This window comes from Denticeps clupeoides, chromosome 4 (genome assembly GCF_900700375.1).
Source record: "Denticeps clupeoides chromosome 4, fDenClu1.1, whole genome shotgun sequence".
NCBI lineage: Eukaryota > Metazoa > Chordata > Actinopteri > Clupeiformes > Denticipitidae > Denticeps > Denticeps clupeoides.
In genome coordinates, this window is record NC_041710.1 from 22,723,992 (window position 1) to 22,743,273 (window position 19,282).

General features: G+C 43.9%; 1 protein-coding gene across 1 annotated transcript; it reads left to right on the forward strand.

Moving 5' to 3' along the window:
- The first annotated feature begins 10,490 nt into the window (after positions 1 to 10,490).
- LOC114787549 (alpha-2C adrenergic receptor-like) lies at positions 10,491 to 13,188 on the forward strand. The gene has a single exon (XM_028975168.1). It carries the CDS (start codon positions 10,693 to 10,695, stop codon positions 12,025 to 12,027), a length of 1,335 nt encoding a protein of 444 aa, XP_028831001.1. The 5' UTR covers positions 10,491 to 10,692; the 3' UTR covers positions 12,028 to 13,188.
- The last annotated feature ends 6,094 nt before the right edge of the window (positions 13,189 to 19,282 follow it).

Below are 19,282 nucleotides of genomic sequence, written 5' to 3' on the forward strand. Positions count from 1 at the left end.
AGGTAAAGGTAGGTCTTCCCAGCATTAAATTGATGTTGAGAGTGGATGTACATAATGCATGACAGATAGCTATTTATTTATTTATCAGGGGTTGCGCACCTTATATAAAACAGACTACATTTTTCTGTGTCATAGGTCTGATAAAAGTCTCAGAAAAGCTGTTGTAAGTTCTGTGACAATTTGCCTGTATATATATTCTGATGAGTTAGCTCGCTATAAAGTGCAATGAGGTTGCTTTCTGAGCTGACAATAATGCTGCCTCAGACACCAGCTCAGAGAATTCTGTATTCAGTCGACTGCCTTTAAAACCAATGCCACGGAATAAAATTCCAACGCTACTATGAACTTGGGGAGAAAAGTGCAGTTAGGTTAGGAAGGACGGCATCATCACAAACCCCTCTCTGAATCTTACTGAGCATCACAGTTTAGCAGTGAAAATTCAGTCTTAACTTAAAAAAACAAGGTGTTGGAAGACTTTGGAAGTAGCAGAAGGAAGAAATAATTTCTCATGGTCAGCCAAGGAACGTACTATAGACTTGATTTAAATTGGTTAGCAGCTACATTTTAGGAAAATATTGACTTCTGAAAGCTTCTCTGAGGGCCATTTATGACAAAATAGTTTACAGTGCAGAGTTGGTAAGTAGAGTGCATCTGGAAAGTATTTACAATGCATCACTTTTTCCGTTATATTACAACCTTATTCCAAAATGGATTAAATTCATCCTTGAGATATTTCTGCAGCTTAGTTGAAGTCCACCTGTGGGAGAAAACAGTTGACTGGACATGATTTGGAAAGGCACGCACCTTCTATATAAGGTCACACAGTGGACAGTTCATGTCAAAGCACAAACCAAGCGTGAAGTCAAAGGAATTGTCTGTAGGCCTCGGAGACCAGATTGCAGAAAAAAAGAGAGTTCAAAACTACCAGGCCGGCCACCTAAACTGAGTGATCGTTGGGGAAGGGTCTTAGTCAGGGAGGTGTCAGAGCTCAAAAGGGTCCTCTGTGGACAGCAGAGAAACTTCTAGAAGGACAACATGGTCTGTATGGTAGAGTGGCCAGATGGAAGCCACTCCTTGTTAAAAGGCACATGGCAACCTGTCTGGAGTTTGCAAAGAGCCACCTGAAGGACTCTCAGACCATTAGAAACAAAATTCTCTGCTCTGATGAGACAAAGATTGAACTCAATCTTGAATGCAGCTCCATCCCAAATCTGTTTGCAGAATGTTGGTGGGAATCTACAACTTTTTAAACAAATCAAGGATTTATTTTCCAAAAAGAGCAAATTTTAAACATTGCTGTGTGCACATAGCTCGTCACTTGTTCAGTGCGTCTAACAGTGCAGACATTCAAATAACAGTGCTGTTATTATGCCATATTAACAGCGTATTATTATTAAGGCTATTGTGTGTAATGGCATCTAATAATATGTACGCCAGTACACTCCTTAATGCATCCTTTGGTCATAAAAACTTGCGCAAATTCGTCGCTCTCCAACGGAGCTCCAGAGCAATTAGGGACCTCGCCCCGATGACACTCAGACCAGGGGTGATCCTGCCCATAAAAAGCCAAGGGACCCAAGGATCATAAACCATCTCTACTGACAATAAAGGGACGCAGATGACAGACAGGCTGGCATCAAGTCAGCATTCCTCTGTGCATCCCTTCACACCAGATCAATGCAAAAAAGACTTTGCAATGTTCTATTAAGGGAAAAACTTAATATGGCATATTTATCATAAAGTATGTAACTTTCTTCATTCCTCTTATTATCATGTCTTTATTGATGTGTTTCACCCTAAAATGTGTTTTAAGCTGTGTCCAAAACACTAGATAGGCCATGTTTGATCTCATTCAGTCTGATATTAAATGCTGGAGTATGTATGTGTGTGTGTGAGTATTTGAACCGATTTATTTGAAAAGACAGCTGAATTCCCCGTACGCATTTCTGTGAATGCTGGTTTATTATCACTACAAATATAATGTCTAGTTGATATATTTTTGATGTTAGTAAATAATATTAAAATCTGATGATCATAAAATGGGCAGAACAAAAAAAAGAGTTTCAATATGACAATTATGCAGCAAGTGTTTGGTGTGAAAAAGTGTTTGGCCCCTCTCTGATTTCTTACATTAGTCTCATATAATGTTTCAGATCATCAAAGAATATTAAATATTTTTAAAAAATCTTGAAGGACAATGTCATGACCTCTAGCTGAATGAACTTGGGTTCTGCAGCAGGACAAAATGCTGAGTATGTCCACCTCTGGCTGAAGAAATACAGGATGAAGACTTGTGGAGTGGACAGATTCAGACTTGACCTGAATCCTATTGTGATGTTGTGGCATGACCTTAAAAAGGGTGTTCGTGCTCAAAGATACAATAATGTGGCTGAACTACAACAATTCTGCAAAGATGAGTGAGCCAAAATTCCTCCACAGCGCTGTAAATGACTAGTTATGACAAACACTTGGTTGCAGTTGTTGATAATAAGGGAGGTTCAACCAGTTATTGGGTTTAGGGGGCAATCACCCAAGGTCATGTTTTTCTACCTTAATATTACAATCCTTCACTGTGTTGTCTTTGATTAATAGTTAAATTTACTTGATGATTTACTCGAGACATTTCAATGTAAAAAAAACAAGAAATCAGAGAGGGAGCAAGTGCTTTTTCAGAACAATATATATAAAGTATATGTAGTTAATTTGCTTAAACTGCTTATTCAATAGACACTGTTTCACTTAATGGAAATTGTTTGCCTTCAATGTTTTGTGCTTATGATCATTTTGATGTCTGTCAGACAAATGAAGAGAAAAAAGGCTGTGACCTCTATTGTGAGATTCTCCAAATTTCAACCATTTATACACACATTAATGTTACATGACCATCCAGCTGACCCGGCGAACTTCACTGTTACTCATCCATACCACGGTAGAGTGCAGGAATATCCGTAGCATCCACAGGAAAATGCATTTCTTTCTTCTTGTCCTACCCCGTTGAGCACCAACTGCGCATCTGGGAAATCCCATTGGATTTGCAGGCTCTGGTTGCTCTGGTTGTTAAGCCCTAGGGTGCTGGGAGGTGTGACTATGAAACAGTAAAGTAGCAATGTGATGGGGCTGGTGTGTGGCCACCTCATTTTGCAACATCAGGACTGAAAAACAAGACGACTACAGTATTTAATCACCTTTTTAAAAGCAGTAATTTATAACTTGAATGTATGACTGTAGCATGAGCAAAATTAAAATGATCTTGCCCTGCGGTACAGATGGATATACAAGTGGGCAAATACAACAAAACCAGGAGCCTGGCTGCGTTCAGTCTCTTAAGCCTCCTAAGCTCTCTGCCTTTGGTGCTCTGCAGCGGGCAGACAGAAGCCCGTTCTCATGCCCCCGGCTCTGTCAGCCAACCCCCCACCAGACACGTAAAAGTCCAGCAGCCACCCTTGTGTCCCTTTAATGGGATTCTCTGGCGGATCCAACACAGACATCCTGTGCCGCAAAGCAGAGGCGGCATGATTGTTAAGGATCAAACCTCCTACCTGACACGAAAGCTACAGGGTCAGTATTTCCACTGGTGAAAGGGAGCTCAAATCTTCTCCCCTGTACTTGTCTCTCTCTCTCTCTCTCTCTCTCTCTCGCAAACACACACACACACACACACATAGACATTTTGTAGCCCATGCTCAATTTCCTTATTTGTGTATTCCAAGAAAATGTCTTGGACCTAATGGAACTGATCTGAGACCACTTCTTTGCTCTCACATGTCCAGAGAAAATAAACGTTTTTGGAAGAACCCGAGACATTGTGAATTGAAATGAATCTAAAGCTATAATTTAGCACTAACATGACAATTTATATTCTTGAAGGATATATAACATGTGCACCAATCTGCACATCCTGGCAGTTCTGGCAAGTACTGGCATTCTGGAGATAAATTTGACCATTATGGTCCCATATATGTCCCATTTGTTGCATTGTATATGGTGTAATTACGGGGTTAGATAACACACACACACATGCCCACAACTCCAGTCCACTACAGAACCACTGCTAAATACTACAGAACAAGTAGTAATAAAAGTGTCTGGGTGATGCACACTCGTATTACACACACACGCACAAACTCAATGCATCAAAGAGTAATCATGCCTCCAACAGTAGGCACAAATCATACAGCAGAAGAAGCAATAAACCCAAGCTCATTTTCTCACAACATAATAAGATACACACATCCACACAAAATAAAAATAAATATATATATATACATTTTTATTGTATGAGATTATACGAGAGAGACAAACATAAGTAGAGACAAACAAAAGTAAAGTGACCTTAATATGATTATGGTGCACCTACATCAGCCACACACCCAAACAGCATAATCATAACAGGAACAGCAGGACAAGGGGACCAACCACCAGATGAAATGTTCATGTGGCCAAGCCAAACCTGCAGGTGGCTGTGTGTGCTTGTGTGCACACAGCGGTGGCTGTTCTGTTGGAGTGCTTGATAAAATCGAAGAGCACCGTGGGAGGTCTCTGCAGATTGAGGGTAGCAGTTGGGCTAGGCCACGAGGACTCATGCAAATGGCATCTTTTTACAAAAGGATCTGGTCAAACAAATGAAGAACATTCAAATAAAAAAAAAATGGCTCCAGTATTCAGGGATGAGATGTAGGTAGAGCTCATATGGTTTTTCACTAATTCCGTGAGAGCCATTGCTTACTGCCACCATGCCCTGTGTTCATTTCAGGCATCCAGCTACACCATGAAAGAAGCAGACTCTTAAAACAGGTCTAAGGTGATACCACAGTGGCTCCTGAAAGAGACGAGTCAGACCTGAACAAAGAGCCCGAAGGCTTTATATAACACACCAGAAAGTACGTATCCTTGAGATAATTTCATTCAAGTGCCATTACTCTAAGTATGACTACGCTGTAGTGCACACTTATTTTCAAACATTTCGGGTCTCTCCAACCAAGAGCTCCTCTGTCTTCTCTGAATATTGTGCTCAAATTGAAGGCAAATTACTAAAACAAAGGACAAAACAGAGGATTGGTGGAGCAGAGTGATGCACCTTGACTGACACTTCTTCATTAAGGTTCTTACCTTTTATGAAGTTCTTGCCTGCATGTGGAGACTTCACAGCACGCTGAGACTATAATAATCCCGTCAATCACTGCTGTTCACACCGAGCCTGGTCCTCCAGGTACAACCATTTTAATAAAAAGGGACAATAAGCTGCCTCTGCAGACCCACCTACTCTCTCTCCGATGTTCTGGTCAGGACCCCAGTGTGTGGGGATGGTACCTTGCTCAAGGTTACCTCAGGAGCACCATGGCAGTACGGGATTCCAACATGCAACCGTTTGATTATAACCGGCCTTCCTACAGGATTTAATTGCTTACCCAAATATATTTATAATCAACAACAATGAATATAAGGATTTTTTTCTTATTTGATAAGATTCATAGATCTTATGTACATGTGGAGTTAAGTACATAACTCCACATGTATTCGTTTTGATGCCTTCAGTGAGAATCTAAAAATGTAAATGGTCATGAAAATAAAGAAAACACATTGAATGAGAAGGTGTGTCCAAACTTTTGGCCTGTACTGTACATACCTTTGGACGGCGAGAGGAAGCCAGAGAACCCAGAGGAAACCAACACAGGGAGAGCATGCAAACTTCATGTACACAAGGTAAAAGCTGGGGTTCAAACCTTGGGGATTAGGTATGAGCACATTTTCAACTTATGTTAATAATAAAATTTAAATGTTGATAGCTTAAATGCTTTCAAACCATTACCCCTGGAATTTGGTCCGAAATGGGGGTTACTCCGGACCGGAGTTTCATTGTTGTCCTGTGTAATGTTCCCTAATCGTTTTCACCTGTGTTAATTGTATAAAGCTGCCCTGTTCGTTTCTGTCCGCTGTCAGGTCTTTGAAGTTATGTTCCATGTTCACCAGTGTCTACGTCTCGGATGTCTCCCCTGTCCTGTGATTCACCAATTAAACCCCGGTTTCGTGATGTCAGGTGAAAGCGTCCTTCATTCCTCGTCTCCTTGTCACTCTTCGTCCTCCTCTCCGTGCACACGCCGCGTCATGCCCGCATGGACGTGACAGAATTGGACGTCGTCGTCGTCTTCCCCTGCTTCTCCGGGTCCGGGTCGCGGGGGGCAGCATCCCAAGTAGGAAATCCCAGACAGCCCTCTCCCCAGCCACCTCCACCAGCTCCTCCGGCAGGACCCCAAGGCCAGCAGGACAATGGAGTCCCCAGTCGGAGCACTATCTAGCACTCTGAGCTGTTATTTTGCGCGTAAGCGCAAACAACAGTCAAGACCCATTTCCCCAACCAAAGGCACAGGGAAGCCACCCTCTCGTCCCCTGGGGTAAACCCCAACAAACAAGATGAGAGTCTAGGGGCTAATAAAAAGCCAACCCCAGCCCTCCGGCTCTCACTCGGAGCAACTCCAGCAAAGGAGAGTGTCCAACTTCTCTCAAGGACTTGGGTTACAGAGCCAATGCTATGTGTTGAGGTGAGTCCGACTATATCTAGCCGGTACCGCTCAACCTCTTCCACAAGCTCCAGCTCCTTTCCCGCCAGAGAAGTGACGTTCCATGTGTCAATAGACCGTTTTCTTGTCCGGGGATCGGACCACCAAAGCTGCCGCCTCGGTCTGTGGGATTTCAATAACCCTCTGAGCTGGGTACTTGGACTCTTTGTTGTTCCTTCCATGAAAGATCTTCTGAACCGTTCTTTGTTTCACCCTTTACCTAAGACAGCTGGGGCAGTGGTGGCCTAGCGGTTAAGGAAGCGGCCCCGTAATCAGAAGGTTGCTGGTTCGAATGCCGATCCGCCAAGGTACCACTAAGGTGCCACTGAGCAAAGCACCGTCCCCACACGCTGCTCCCCGGGTGCCTGTCATGGCTGCCCACTACTCACTCAGGGTTAAATGCAGAGGACAAATTTCACTGTGTGCTGTGCTGCTGTGTATCACGTGTGACAGTCACTTTAAGACCAATTTGTCATGCGAGACTCTACAAGGGGCACCAAGTGCCCCAGACAACATAAATCCTTGGATCATTAGGGCTCTCAAACGATAAGGTGACGGTTCAAGGAGGAGGAATTTGGACGTATGGAGCAATATATTTGTTGTGAAAAAAACCCCATTATACTCCTATCATTACTTGCATTGCAATGACGTGGAAATTGAACAGCTTTAGATAAATCAAACTAATGTCATTTAAAAAAAAAAAAATTCGTACGGACTGAAGTCATAATGAGGGGAAAACGGGAGATAAGCAAAAAGAGAGAGTATGGAGAGCTAATTAGTAATTCATTTATATTCTTCCATCCTCCTTCCTTAACTCTCTCACCTGTTTTCTGTATGCTGCGATGGCTGGCCATCTGTGCATTGCTTTGACTGCTGAGCTGATGGGTTGGGCATGAAAGGCACCCAGCAGGAACTGAAACTACCCAGTCTACTAGGTCTCCTGTGGCATAAAAATACAAATGTCCTTCCTACATGACCTCTCGCCACATGCACACCAAAAAAACATGACTAAAAGCTACATGTACACCTGTTAATGATCCAGATCTGGCAAGGCGAGAAAATACATTTCAAATGAAGGAAACACAACCAATAAATACTAAATCTACTCTGAGTTGGTCCTTGGCCACCACTTGGGTGTGTGGAATGGCTATTGCTTGTGGCCAAGTCAGGGGTACTCCAATAAGGAAAGAAATAGGGACACTGTGGTTTGGGAAAAATGGCTGTGAGAGGTCCCAACTTCCTGAGGCAGAAGACGGAAGGTAAAATTGGGTTTTCCAGGTTAGTCCCACAGTAGCCCTGTCAGCTGGATCTCCAATAACCTGGAAAACAGCCCCCGACCCCAATCTCCACTTCCCAATGATTTGTATACTTTATTCTGGTAGAAAACCGCTGGTGTGACACGACCGAGGTGGATACGTTAATGGTCAATTAAAATACAACGTGAACATGATGATGAGCGCACATGCAAGGGCCGGATGGAGCGAATCGTTATCCAGATATTTTGAGATATGTTGAAGCAAGGAGTTAACTGGGCCTGCAGGACATGGCAGAGCACGGTTCACACATCCACAATGACCTGATAATCAACACCTGCTCAGGGGAGAAGGGGAGAGAAGAGAAATCGAGGCGCAGAGTTTATGAGGTACATGAGGAGCAAATGGTCTTTTGTGTTCAGCATCATTTGCGACCCTGTGCAGGACATTCATTTAAATCAAAAGGCCCGTCTTCAAAGCTCTATGTCGCAGCGGTAAGGTTCTACCAAATCCTGCCGTAGTCATGGAGACAAAAGAATACAGGTGGTGGAAAAAATAGTTTGCAAAAGTAAAAGCAGAAATCTCATAGGCTGGCACAGGTACAACTGCAACAAAAAAGGATTTATAAAGTTGTCCAGTATTGGGGTACATAACCCCTTAATCTATGCTGCTTACTGTATTGATGACATTTTGGATTTTTTTTTACCTTTGCTTGTGTCTGAACCAGTTCCTGTTGCCCGGAATTGTCATTCAGAGGGTGACAAAGATGTTTAACGAAATGACTTAGAGTTCTGATTGCTTTTTTAGGAACCCAACTGGCCAATTAAAATGCCAGCAAAACCCTGTCAATCAACTGGCCAGAATCTCAACAGAATGCAGCATTATGGTTCTTAGTTGGTTCTTATTTTACAGCAACATACACACATTGTAGAGTCGTCCAAATTACAGGTGTGGACCATGCCACCACCGTCACGAACCCCCCTCCCCCACAAGACTCAGGGAACAGGCTTAATTCCAGGGGAATTACTCTTTATCTCACCACTACAGCGCCCGTGCATGTCTGACAACATAAATGTTTCATTTTATAAATTTGTAATAGTGGACACTACGGTGAACCTGATTGCAGTGTTGTGCGGTGTAATGTAGAAACTATGCTCAAATAAGGAATGTGTTTCTGACAAAAGAAATGATGATGATGATGTACAGTCTCTGTAGGAAGAGGACCACGCCTGTCTTTCTGTGTCTGTTCTTTAGTTACGTTCCCAGTTGTAATGAAGGAGACACGCGCACGGGCAAATGTCGGGGATCACTCACGAGGGTCTCAATTAAACACTGATAACTGTGGCCGGTGGGTAAAGAGCAATGATCACAGGCCTGACCGGTTCGATACGTGTCAGCTCGGGGAAGACCTGCGGCCGGAGCTTCAGACAGACGCGTCTCACACACACACACACACACACACACACACACGCGGCCTTATTTCCATCCACGCACACACTAAACAGGTCCGACTGCAGGGAAATAAAGAGGATACTTCTCTGCCTTTGATTAATGGAACTGCGCTCAGCGGGTGGCGGGGGCAGCAGCAGTGGAATACTGAAGATCAGGGCCATGACTGCGCGCACCTGGAAAGAAGGCTTCCAGAGATGAGCACTAATCGCACGTAATAGCCACGTATTTTGGCAAGGCTTGGCATTGCTGCTCCTGTGTCGTAAACCTCCACGCAGACACACTCACCGATGAAGAAAGGAGTAAATACGTTACGCACAAATTTACTAACACAAATGAACAGAGCCTAGTGTGGTTCTTGTAGTTACTGCCTAACGGGAACTGTCTATGGTGCTGGCCCATGGACTTCAAGCCAGTCTGGTCCTTCTGAGGTCATAGTTGGTCAGTTCGTTTTATTCCCTTTTCGAGGAAGACATTCGGACCTTGATCCCTTCCTCAGTTACTGCATTCACAGCTGGAGCCATGAGCTCAGATCTGCTGGCTGCTTTGCACTGAAGAAATAATTACGTGTGGCGTGCTAGTGTTTCAGATCCATTCTGATCTTGCTGCCCTAAATAACGACTAACATCGGATTTCCACGTAGGACCTGCTGGACGTGGTAAATGCACGCATCTGCTTATTGGTGCAGTGTAGGGAACGCGAGCGTTACAATAGTGACATCCAGCGAACGGATATACTTCCACGAGACACTGATACCCGATTCTGTAGCTGCAAATACACTCCGCGAAAATATACTCCCCACGTCCCCTGAAAAGTATGACAAAAACGCCCGATGAAGAACGAGATCATCTCCACTCATCACGCATGACATTTCCTTTGTATACTGTACAATGTGAAGAGATTATATTATTATGTATAATTATATTTGACCCCTTTCCGACATCCTTGCATGGATGGTGTACGAAATTCGGATGGTGGATTGGTGGAATTCGTCCTGGACAGGAGGGCGTCTCCGTGCGTAAAGACGCGTCCATTGACTTTTCATTTGAATCATCTACAATCTGCCAATTATAATGGTGACTGATCGTTGCTCTTTCGTTTTGCCCATCTCTCTCTCTCTCCCTCTCCTCCTCCTGCTCCTCACACACACACACACCACACACACACACCGGGGCGGGGCGCGCGCCGAGTTGGATGTGGGCACCACGTGACCAGTGCGCTCCGCGCAGGCAGGACACTTGGTGGAGCAGGAGAGAGGGTGAAGATGCGTTCGGCGTGTGGAGGAGATCTGCCTGAAGGATGGAGAAATGAATTCATCAGCAATTAGAGGACGTTGGGGTTTTTTTGCCAGGCGTCTGATTTTTTGGGGGGGTCAAGAAAGACTATGGGAGAGAAGACAAAAATCGAACCAATAAATCCGAGTAAACGTCGCAATGAGAACTGTTGTATTGTTTAAAAATTTAGTCGACATGGATTTCCTCAATTTGTCCACGGAAGCCGAGAACGCGTCGGTCCCGAGCCCGAATTCCACGGCGCGGGACGGGTACTCGCTGGGCACCATCTGCGGTCTCGCCGGACTCGTAAGTTTCCTCATCCTGTTCACCATCGTCGGGAACGTGCTGGTGGTGATCGCGGTGCTGACGAGCCGGGCGCTCAAGCCGCCCCAGAACCTCTTCCTGGTGTCCCTGGCCAGCGCCGACATCCTGGTCGCCACGCTCATCATGCCCTTCTCCCTGGCCAACGAGCTCATGGGCTACTGGTTCTTCGGAAAAGTTTGGTGCGACATTTATTTGGCGCTGGACGTGCTCTTCTGCACCTCCTCCATCGTGCACCTGTGCGCCATCAGCTTGGACCGCTACTGGTCCGTCACGCAGGCGGTGGAGTACAACCTGAAGCGCACGCCCCGCAGGGTGAAGGGCATGATAGTGGTGGTGTGGCTGATTTCGGCCGTCATCTCCTTCCCGCCGCTCATCTCCATGGCCCGTGGTGACAGCGGCGGGGACAAGCCCAAGTGCGAGCTCAACGACGTGACGTGGTACATCCTGTACTCCACCATCGGCTCCTTCTTTGCGCCCTGTGTCATCATGATCCTGGTGTACATTCGCATCTACCAGGTGGCCAAGACCCGCACCAGGAGCATGTCTGAGAAGAGGCACGAGGGACCTGAAGGACACAACGCTGCAGACGAGGAGGGTGGGGGCGAGCTGGAGAATGGAGTGGACCAGAGAGGCGCCAACCGTGAGAACGGTCACTGTGAAAAAAAGCCTGCCGAGGACGAGCTGGACATGGATCTGGAGGACAGTAGTTCATCGGATGAGAAGACCAAGAAGCAGCATCACAACAACCCTAATGACCCAGCTGCCAAGAAGGAGAGACGGATGAACCGCAAAAACAGCACCAGCTCCAAGCATTCCAGCCGGAAGTCCAGGGCCAGCAGCAAATCCCTGGAGCTGTTTTCCTCGCGCAGGAAGAGGAGGAACACCCTCTCCAGAAAGAAGATCTCTCAGGCCAGGGAGAAGAGGTTCACCTTCGTCCTGGCAGTGGTCATGGGTGTGTTTGTGGTCTGCTGGTTCCCTTTCTTCTTCTCCTACAGCCTCTACGGCATCTGTCGCGAATCATGCGCCGTCCCTGAGACATTGTTCAAGTTTTTCTTCTGGATCGGCTACTGCAACAGCTCCCTCAACCCAGTCATCTACACCATCTTCAACCAGGACTTCCGTCGAGCCTTCCACAAGATCCTGTGTAAGTCGTGGAAAAGGCCCTTTTGAAATGAACTCATGGAGGAGATTATTATTGCTAAGCCTCGTGTGATAAATGGCTCATGTTGTGCATCCAGGCCTTGACAATCGTCACATGACCAAATCCCCCTCCCTCAATCTGGGGGTTCCTCTGGAGACCCCCACTTAAAAACAAAACAAAACAAAAAAACGCACACACAACACATTTCACTGTACCACCATTACGGGTGACTGTGATGTTAATTATGTCCGCAGGCATGTGTCCAGCATTGAAAGACGATTTATTTTTATGATGACTTTGCACATATGGCTGCTTTCTCCTCACTTCTGTGAGGCTTGCGCAACATAAAACACAATTTTCTTTCACCTGAGATACATATGTAAAAACCGAGGGCCCTGCTTTTTTCATGCCTTCATGGGTGTAACAGCTACCTGGTGAGCAGGATCCTTCAGAATAACACAGGCGCTCTGTCAGACGTATTTTGTGGGGACAGAGAACGGCTAAACACTGTCAAGGGATCTTGTTGCAGTCAAAACGAGCGATGGGCCGGGAATTCAGGAACAGTTCTTTCCACGCGGCATCTCATCTGTCATTCCAAGCTTTCCCGATGGCAGCTTCCTCCCTCATTGCTTTTATAGCTGTGTGACGAAACTAAGACAAATATTTGTCATTGATGTGACAGTGTTACGGACGAAAACCCGGCTTTGATTCAGGTCTGATTGTTTTTTTTGTTTTTTTTTTTACAAAAACATGTTCTCTAATGTCATATGGACTATCTGCCTCATGTATATACATATTACACAGGATTAACTCTGTCATATGATAAATGCACACAAGCTGTACCTAAAGGTTGCAGATCATTTGGGTTTAAATGTCCCGAATTTGCCTTGGTGGATGATGCATTATTTATTTATTTATTTATTGAATCCCCTATTGTCTTTTTTTCAAGATGACAGTAATCTTTAAGCACACTGCAGAACAAAAATAAAGGTGATTAAAATGTACATGTTCACATTCACTGTTTTTACTGCACAGTGAATTTTATTTTTGGCCATTTAGGAAAAAAAATGACTATCAACACAACACATGAAACCAGAGCAAATGGTTCAGAGTTAATGACCCATTTTTGTGTTCTACCAACTCCCAACGTCATATGACGTGTATGATCATGGATCTTAGGACTCCTTCAATCAATCAATCAATCCATCAATTAATCTTTATCAATATGGCGCTTTGTACATTGTACATTGTCACAAAGCGTCTAACAAATAGAATAGTGCTACAACATGTGAAGCACAAGCCAAAATATGTAGCTTTCTTGCTGTGGAGAAATTATGCTCGTGCCTAATAAAACATTCTCATAAGCTGAAGGTTTCTCTCATCTCCAACCCATTTATAACGCTGGGAAAAACTAATTTACCATAACAATTTAAATAAGATTTTCTGCCATTTACAACAGGTCAGAGGTTGAACACAAAAGGTAGAGAGTAGGTTTATCATCATGCAAAAAGAGGTTTGAGCATAAACTCATCTTAAATTAAACTACTTGGTAGTCAGGTGTAACTAGCCACAGTAATGGCCAAAAGATTTGAGAATTACATTAATACTAGTTTGCTGCTTTTCTTTTTATTACGGCAATTTGTATATACTCCAGAATGTTATGAAGAGTGATCAGATTTATTGCAAAGTCCCTCTTTGCATTGGAAACGAACTTAATCCCCCCCAAAACATTTTTTTGCCACCAAAGGACCTGCTGAGATCATTTCAGTGATCCTATCCTTAACACAAGTGAGTATGTTGAAGAGCACAAGGCTGGAGATCTTTCTGTCATGCTGACTGGCAGACGGGATAGTTTAAAAGGAGGGTGATGCTTTAAATCATTGTTTTTCCTCTGTTACCCATGGTTACCAGCAACCGTCTCCTAAAGATGATTCAGCTGTGGGATCGGGGTGCCACCAGTGCAGATCTTGCTCAGGAATGGCAGCAGGCAGGTTTGAGTGCTTCTGCACGCACAGTGAGGCAAAGACTTTTGGAGGATGGCCTGGTGTCAAGAAGGGCAGCAAAAAAGTCACTTCTCTCCAAGAAAAACCTCAAGGACAGACTGATATTCTGCAAAATGACAGGAATTGGACTGTTGAGGACTGCGGTGTGTGTTGTCCACTCCCTTGGATGAGAAGCAGCCCCACACATGAATGGTCTCAGGATGCTTGGTGATCACCTTTCCTTCAATCATTTCTCTAGATGCCTCTTCCCGATTGTTTGGGAAATGATCCAAGGGAGTGGGCTCACTCACAATTTTGCCTGAGAACACAGCCATGAATAAAGAATAATACCAAAACATCCTCCACCAGAAACTTCTCCCAAACCATACAAGAACAGTTTTGGTGAAGAAAAATGCCTTTTCCAGCATGATGGAGCACCGTCCCATAAGGCCAAAATAACTAAGTGGGTCCATGGCCAGGAAACTCCCCAGACCTTATTCCAATTGAGAACTTGTGAGCAAGCCTTAAGAGGAGGGTGAGCAAACAAAAACCCACAAATTCTGACAAACTGCAAGCACTGATTATGAAGGAATGGGTTGCCATCAGTCAGGATTTGGCCCAGAAGTTGATTGACAGAATGCCAGGGCAAATTGCATAAACTTATAAAATTATAAAAATGCTTTTAATTATACATCAATACACCACAGAAACAATGGACCAAAAAATTAAAACACTGAAGCAGCAAACTTTGCGAAAAACAGTATTTATGTAATTCTCAAAACATTTGGCCACGACTGTATATTAAATAACGTGGGTATTAATTTAATTAATTAATGAATAATTTATAAATGAGAAAATGTATGAACGTCACTTGTAGAAGAAGGCTGTGAATGGACACATATGAACTTTTTTTGTATTTTGCCTATTAGAATACTATGATTTGGTGATGGCACTTGTGTGCAAGGGGTATTAGTTTGGAGAACAGAATGAAAATGGAAGTAGGTAAGAAAGACTTGCATTTGTGACATATTGATGGGAGGAAGTTTAAATGGTCCAGAATAAGGAATTAGGATTTGTGAGGGCTTAACACTACAACATCATTATTGTTCATCTGCTGGGTGTCAGAAATAACAAATGAAAAGGGTTGGTTGGGCATTTAGTTTCTCCTGTCCAAGGTAAGACAGAAACGATTACCATTCCCCCCTGTGCTGTGTATAATATAACATTTCTAAAATGTCCCTCTGTATAACAGGTGAAAGAAAATAGACAATAGTAATTCTCATCTTCATAGCTCACTATGCACCTTTAATAAAAGATCTCTGGATTTCACTTAACTGGAAGCCATTCAAAATGCTTTACAGAATTCAAATGAGCTCCATAACCCCCATTAGCCTTCATTCAAAGCACTCCAAGGAAAATGAGGGGAAACACGAGAAACCTTTAAAAACATGAAAATCTAAAACCTCATATTGTACCGTGACAGGGAGAGGCCAGCAGGGGGCATCAAGGAGCATCATTGAGGTGGCGCACACAGTACTATTTGTGTTCACCCCGTCATTAGTGCGGGTTTCCTCTGGGTTCTCCGGTTTACTCCTGTGGTCTAAAAGAATGTACACTCGGTGAATAGGTAACCATAGAGCATGGACTTCGTCTCTATTGTGAGTTTATACCCTCTGAATGGCTTAGTGATAAAAATGAATGTGGACAGTAAAAATGAAGGTAAAATAAAGCCATTTTTCTCCACTGGGTTGAATGCCCAGCAGAACGCTGCAGTGTAATTTAAAGAAAGACTACACACTGAACACAGCGGTGGTTGCTTCTACTGAGCTTGTGTTGGGCACATTCATGCACATTATAATCTAATTTAGAGCAGGTCATCTGAATTAATCTAGTTTAATTTATAAAACAGACAGAAGAAAATGTTAGATTTAAAGTAAAAAAAAATGTGTTTGTGTGTGTGTGTGTGTGTGTGTGTGTGTGTGTGTATATATATATATATATAGAGAGAGAGAGAGAGAGAGAGACACGGTTGTAACCCCAGAATCAGTGAGCCAGCCTTTCCTCGGTTTGCTGGTCCTATTGTTCATTTAATGTTTCTGACTTACTCTCTATTTCTAGTTTCAACAAAGCGAGTAATTGATTCAAACCGAGCCCCTGAAAATGCATGTGTTAATCACATCTTTGTTGTGTCAGCAGAATTGCATTTGCAGTAATGTTTATCTCCACTCTCAGTTAGCAGTATAAGACCAGGCGGCACTAGCAGTGGTGGAACAAAACAGAAGAATAATGGTCCACACTCATTTTCCAGACCATAGCAATTGGCTGTCTAACTCGCAGACTGCTGCTGAAAAGTGACCCTGGGGTGGCATATATAGTTCTGCAGCTATTTACAATTCTGCAGAAATGCATCAAGACCAATAAAATGACATTACCTCAAGTCATTTTAGTGAAAAATAATTGCAATATGAATTATAGATAATGGACTAATAAAACATATTATGAATTATACATTAAAAAAATTATGATCAGTTGTCTGCTGTGTGGAGGAAATAGCAGAGTGTGTGTGGACCTCTGATCAAACTCCCTGCCTCGTCCCACCCAGTTATCTCCGCACTGAAATGATATTCCGCATTTTCACTGGCCATTTGTCAATTGCCTGAAAAAAAAATCACGATCAACCATGGACTCATTATCTGCCTCTAATTTGAATGTTCTTCTTTGTCCCTTTGTTTGACAAGCAGGTGCTTTGTTTTTATATGCAGACAGTTAAGTGCAAGTTAAGTGCATGTCTCAAATTGTGGGCCAGAAATGTTCTGGTGGTAGTAGCCTAGTGTGAGACACACTCGCCTATTAACCAGAAGACCTCAAAGTCCCAGGTTCATTCCCACTACCATTGTGTCCCTGAACTTAACCCAGAGTGTCTCCAGGGTGGACTGTCCCTGTAACTACTGATTGTAAGTCACTCTGGATAAGGGCGTCTGGTAAATGCTGTAAATGTTAATGTAAGAGACAAGAGACAAGGTTGTCTCAATTAGGAGGGTGCTTCAAATGCGGCATCCTTGCTTTATTGGGTTGAAAAGGACTCCTCCAGTGAATCATTCTCAGTCCTGAGACCTATCTTTAGTTCTCCTCAGCATAGCTGTTGTTACTTCAGACAAAAGTTTAAGGAGAAGCTGTTATGCTGTGCAGGCTACCGTCTCAGCAGCTGCAGACGGATTCAAGACATATCCAAAGTTGAATCTCGCAGGTTATATCAGGACCACAAGTAAAGTGAAGTGATTGTCACATGTGATACACAGCAGCACAGCACACAGTGCACACAGTGAAATTTGTCCTCTGCATTTAACCCATCACATTTACATTTACATTTACGGCATTTGGCAGACGCCCTTATCCAGAGCGACTTACAACGTGCTTTCAAGTTACCATCGATGAAGAGATCAATTCCGGTTCACTAGGACCCCAACTATGAATACATCTATTTAATTCACTCTGTTGTAGATTCTGTACACAAAGTTTGACAAGAAAATTACAATTTAATCTAAATCACCCTGAGTGAACAGTGGGCAGCCATGACAGGTGCCCGGGGAGCAGTGTGTCAGTGCTTTGCTCAGTGGCACCTCAGTGGATCGGGATTTGAACCAGCAACCTTCTGATTACGGGGCTGCTTCCTTTACCACTAGACCACCACTGCCCCAGCGTACAGCGTACCAGAAGAGTTTAAATATTTGTGCACCCAATAAAAAGGGAAACCTTTTTTTTATTATTTAGCATCTTGAGGGTGACCCACAGGCTGGTTTTGCTGTGGAGCCCTCAGTAGCCTATTAAAAAGAAAACAAAAACCCCACTCACCATTGTGAGCAGGACACTTCTCCCTGATTGTCCCTCTAACTACTGATTGTACGTCGCTCTGGATTAAGTGCGTCAGCTAAATGCTGTAAATGTAAATGTAAAAAAGCCTGGACCCCCAGACTACACCCCTGGTTGTGAGACTTGCAGAATTTTTCCAATTAAACCTGTCACATTTCTAAGAAACGCCACAAGGATGTGGAGAGGAGGAGGTTCCCTGTTACACACAAAACCGAACAAAGCATACACACAGTGCTTTTTTACAGGGTGCTAACAGTTACAATAAAGCAGCGGACTCAGCACAGATAACCAACATCAGTACAGCCTAAAGGAAGGGGTGGTCCAGCGGGGACATCCCAAACACGCACAAACGTTAAGAAAAAGGGCACGGAGTGCTAACAGGTTAACAACAAAGGGTCTACCACACAAAGCAACAATACACATGGTGTAACTGCAGATCTCTGTGGACCCTGGGGACCTCCCAAAAGAGTAAGGGCCTAGCAGACCCTGGGGACCTCCCGAACATCTGAAGTCTCTTTATATAGGTGGTGGTGACCAATAGGCAGATGGTAGGTGGAGCTGGTAGGCTTCAACTCCTCCCACGAAGTCCATCTAAAAGAGACAGGACACAAAAACGCAGCCACACACAGAGAACACGTGGGAGCGTACGTCCAGGGACATAACAAATCTGATCTAATTTCCGTCTTTGTCACATTGTTGTGGCCACACGTTTCAACTTTTGTGGTCATGAATCAGCAGTTACTTTTGCACATCAGCACGTCATACAGTTTAGCAGAAATGATCCAGGACAAATTAGAACGCAGTCTGCTAATGACCAAATCAGATCAGTCAATATTCAGGTCCATTTGATGTGACATGGGAGAACGTGCCCTGAGTGCTTATTTGTGTTTGTTTGGTTGGGCTTCTTAAGCATAATTAAATGAAACTAGTAGCTCCAGAGAGACATTTTGTTAACAGAGAACGAGAGTGAAAATAACGTGATGGCGCTCTTCTTCTCCTCTGAGGTTCTAGATTGAGCGGCTGCCTCACTTCTGCTACCTTGATCACAACCCCTGTAATTTCTTATGGCTCTGTTGATGGCTGAGTGGCTTCAAGTGGCCATGAAAATGTGTCTAGAGCTTATTGTATTTGAGAGCATGCACCTGTCCTCCCACATGCACAAACTGTCATTCAGGTCACAGTGCTGAAATTTTGACAGGCGATCGCTGTCCCTGGGCCCTGAGGTGAGATAATCATCATCTGTCATTTGCCGCTCTGTTCAAGGACCTGACCCAAGAATTGCCTTAAACCTCAGTGTTTCTGCCGTAGTGTTTCTGTATTTTTATTAATATTTATAGCATCATGAGGGAGAGCCACAGGCTGTGCCTGCCCTGGAGACCTCAGGTTAATATTCCAGCAGCTGGGGGGGCGCTACAGCCTACAGCCATTACAG

Coding starts and splice junctions, on each gene's coding strand:
- LOC114787549 (XM_028975168.1), top strand. CDS start 10,693: ATGAGAACTGTTGTATTGTTTAAAAATTTAGTCGACATGGATTTCCTC.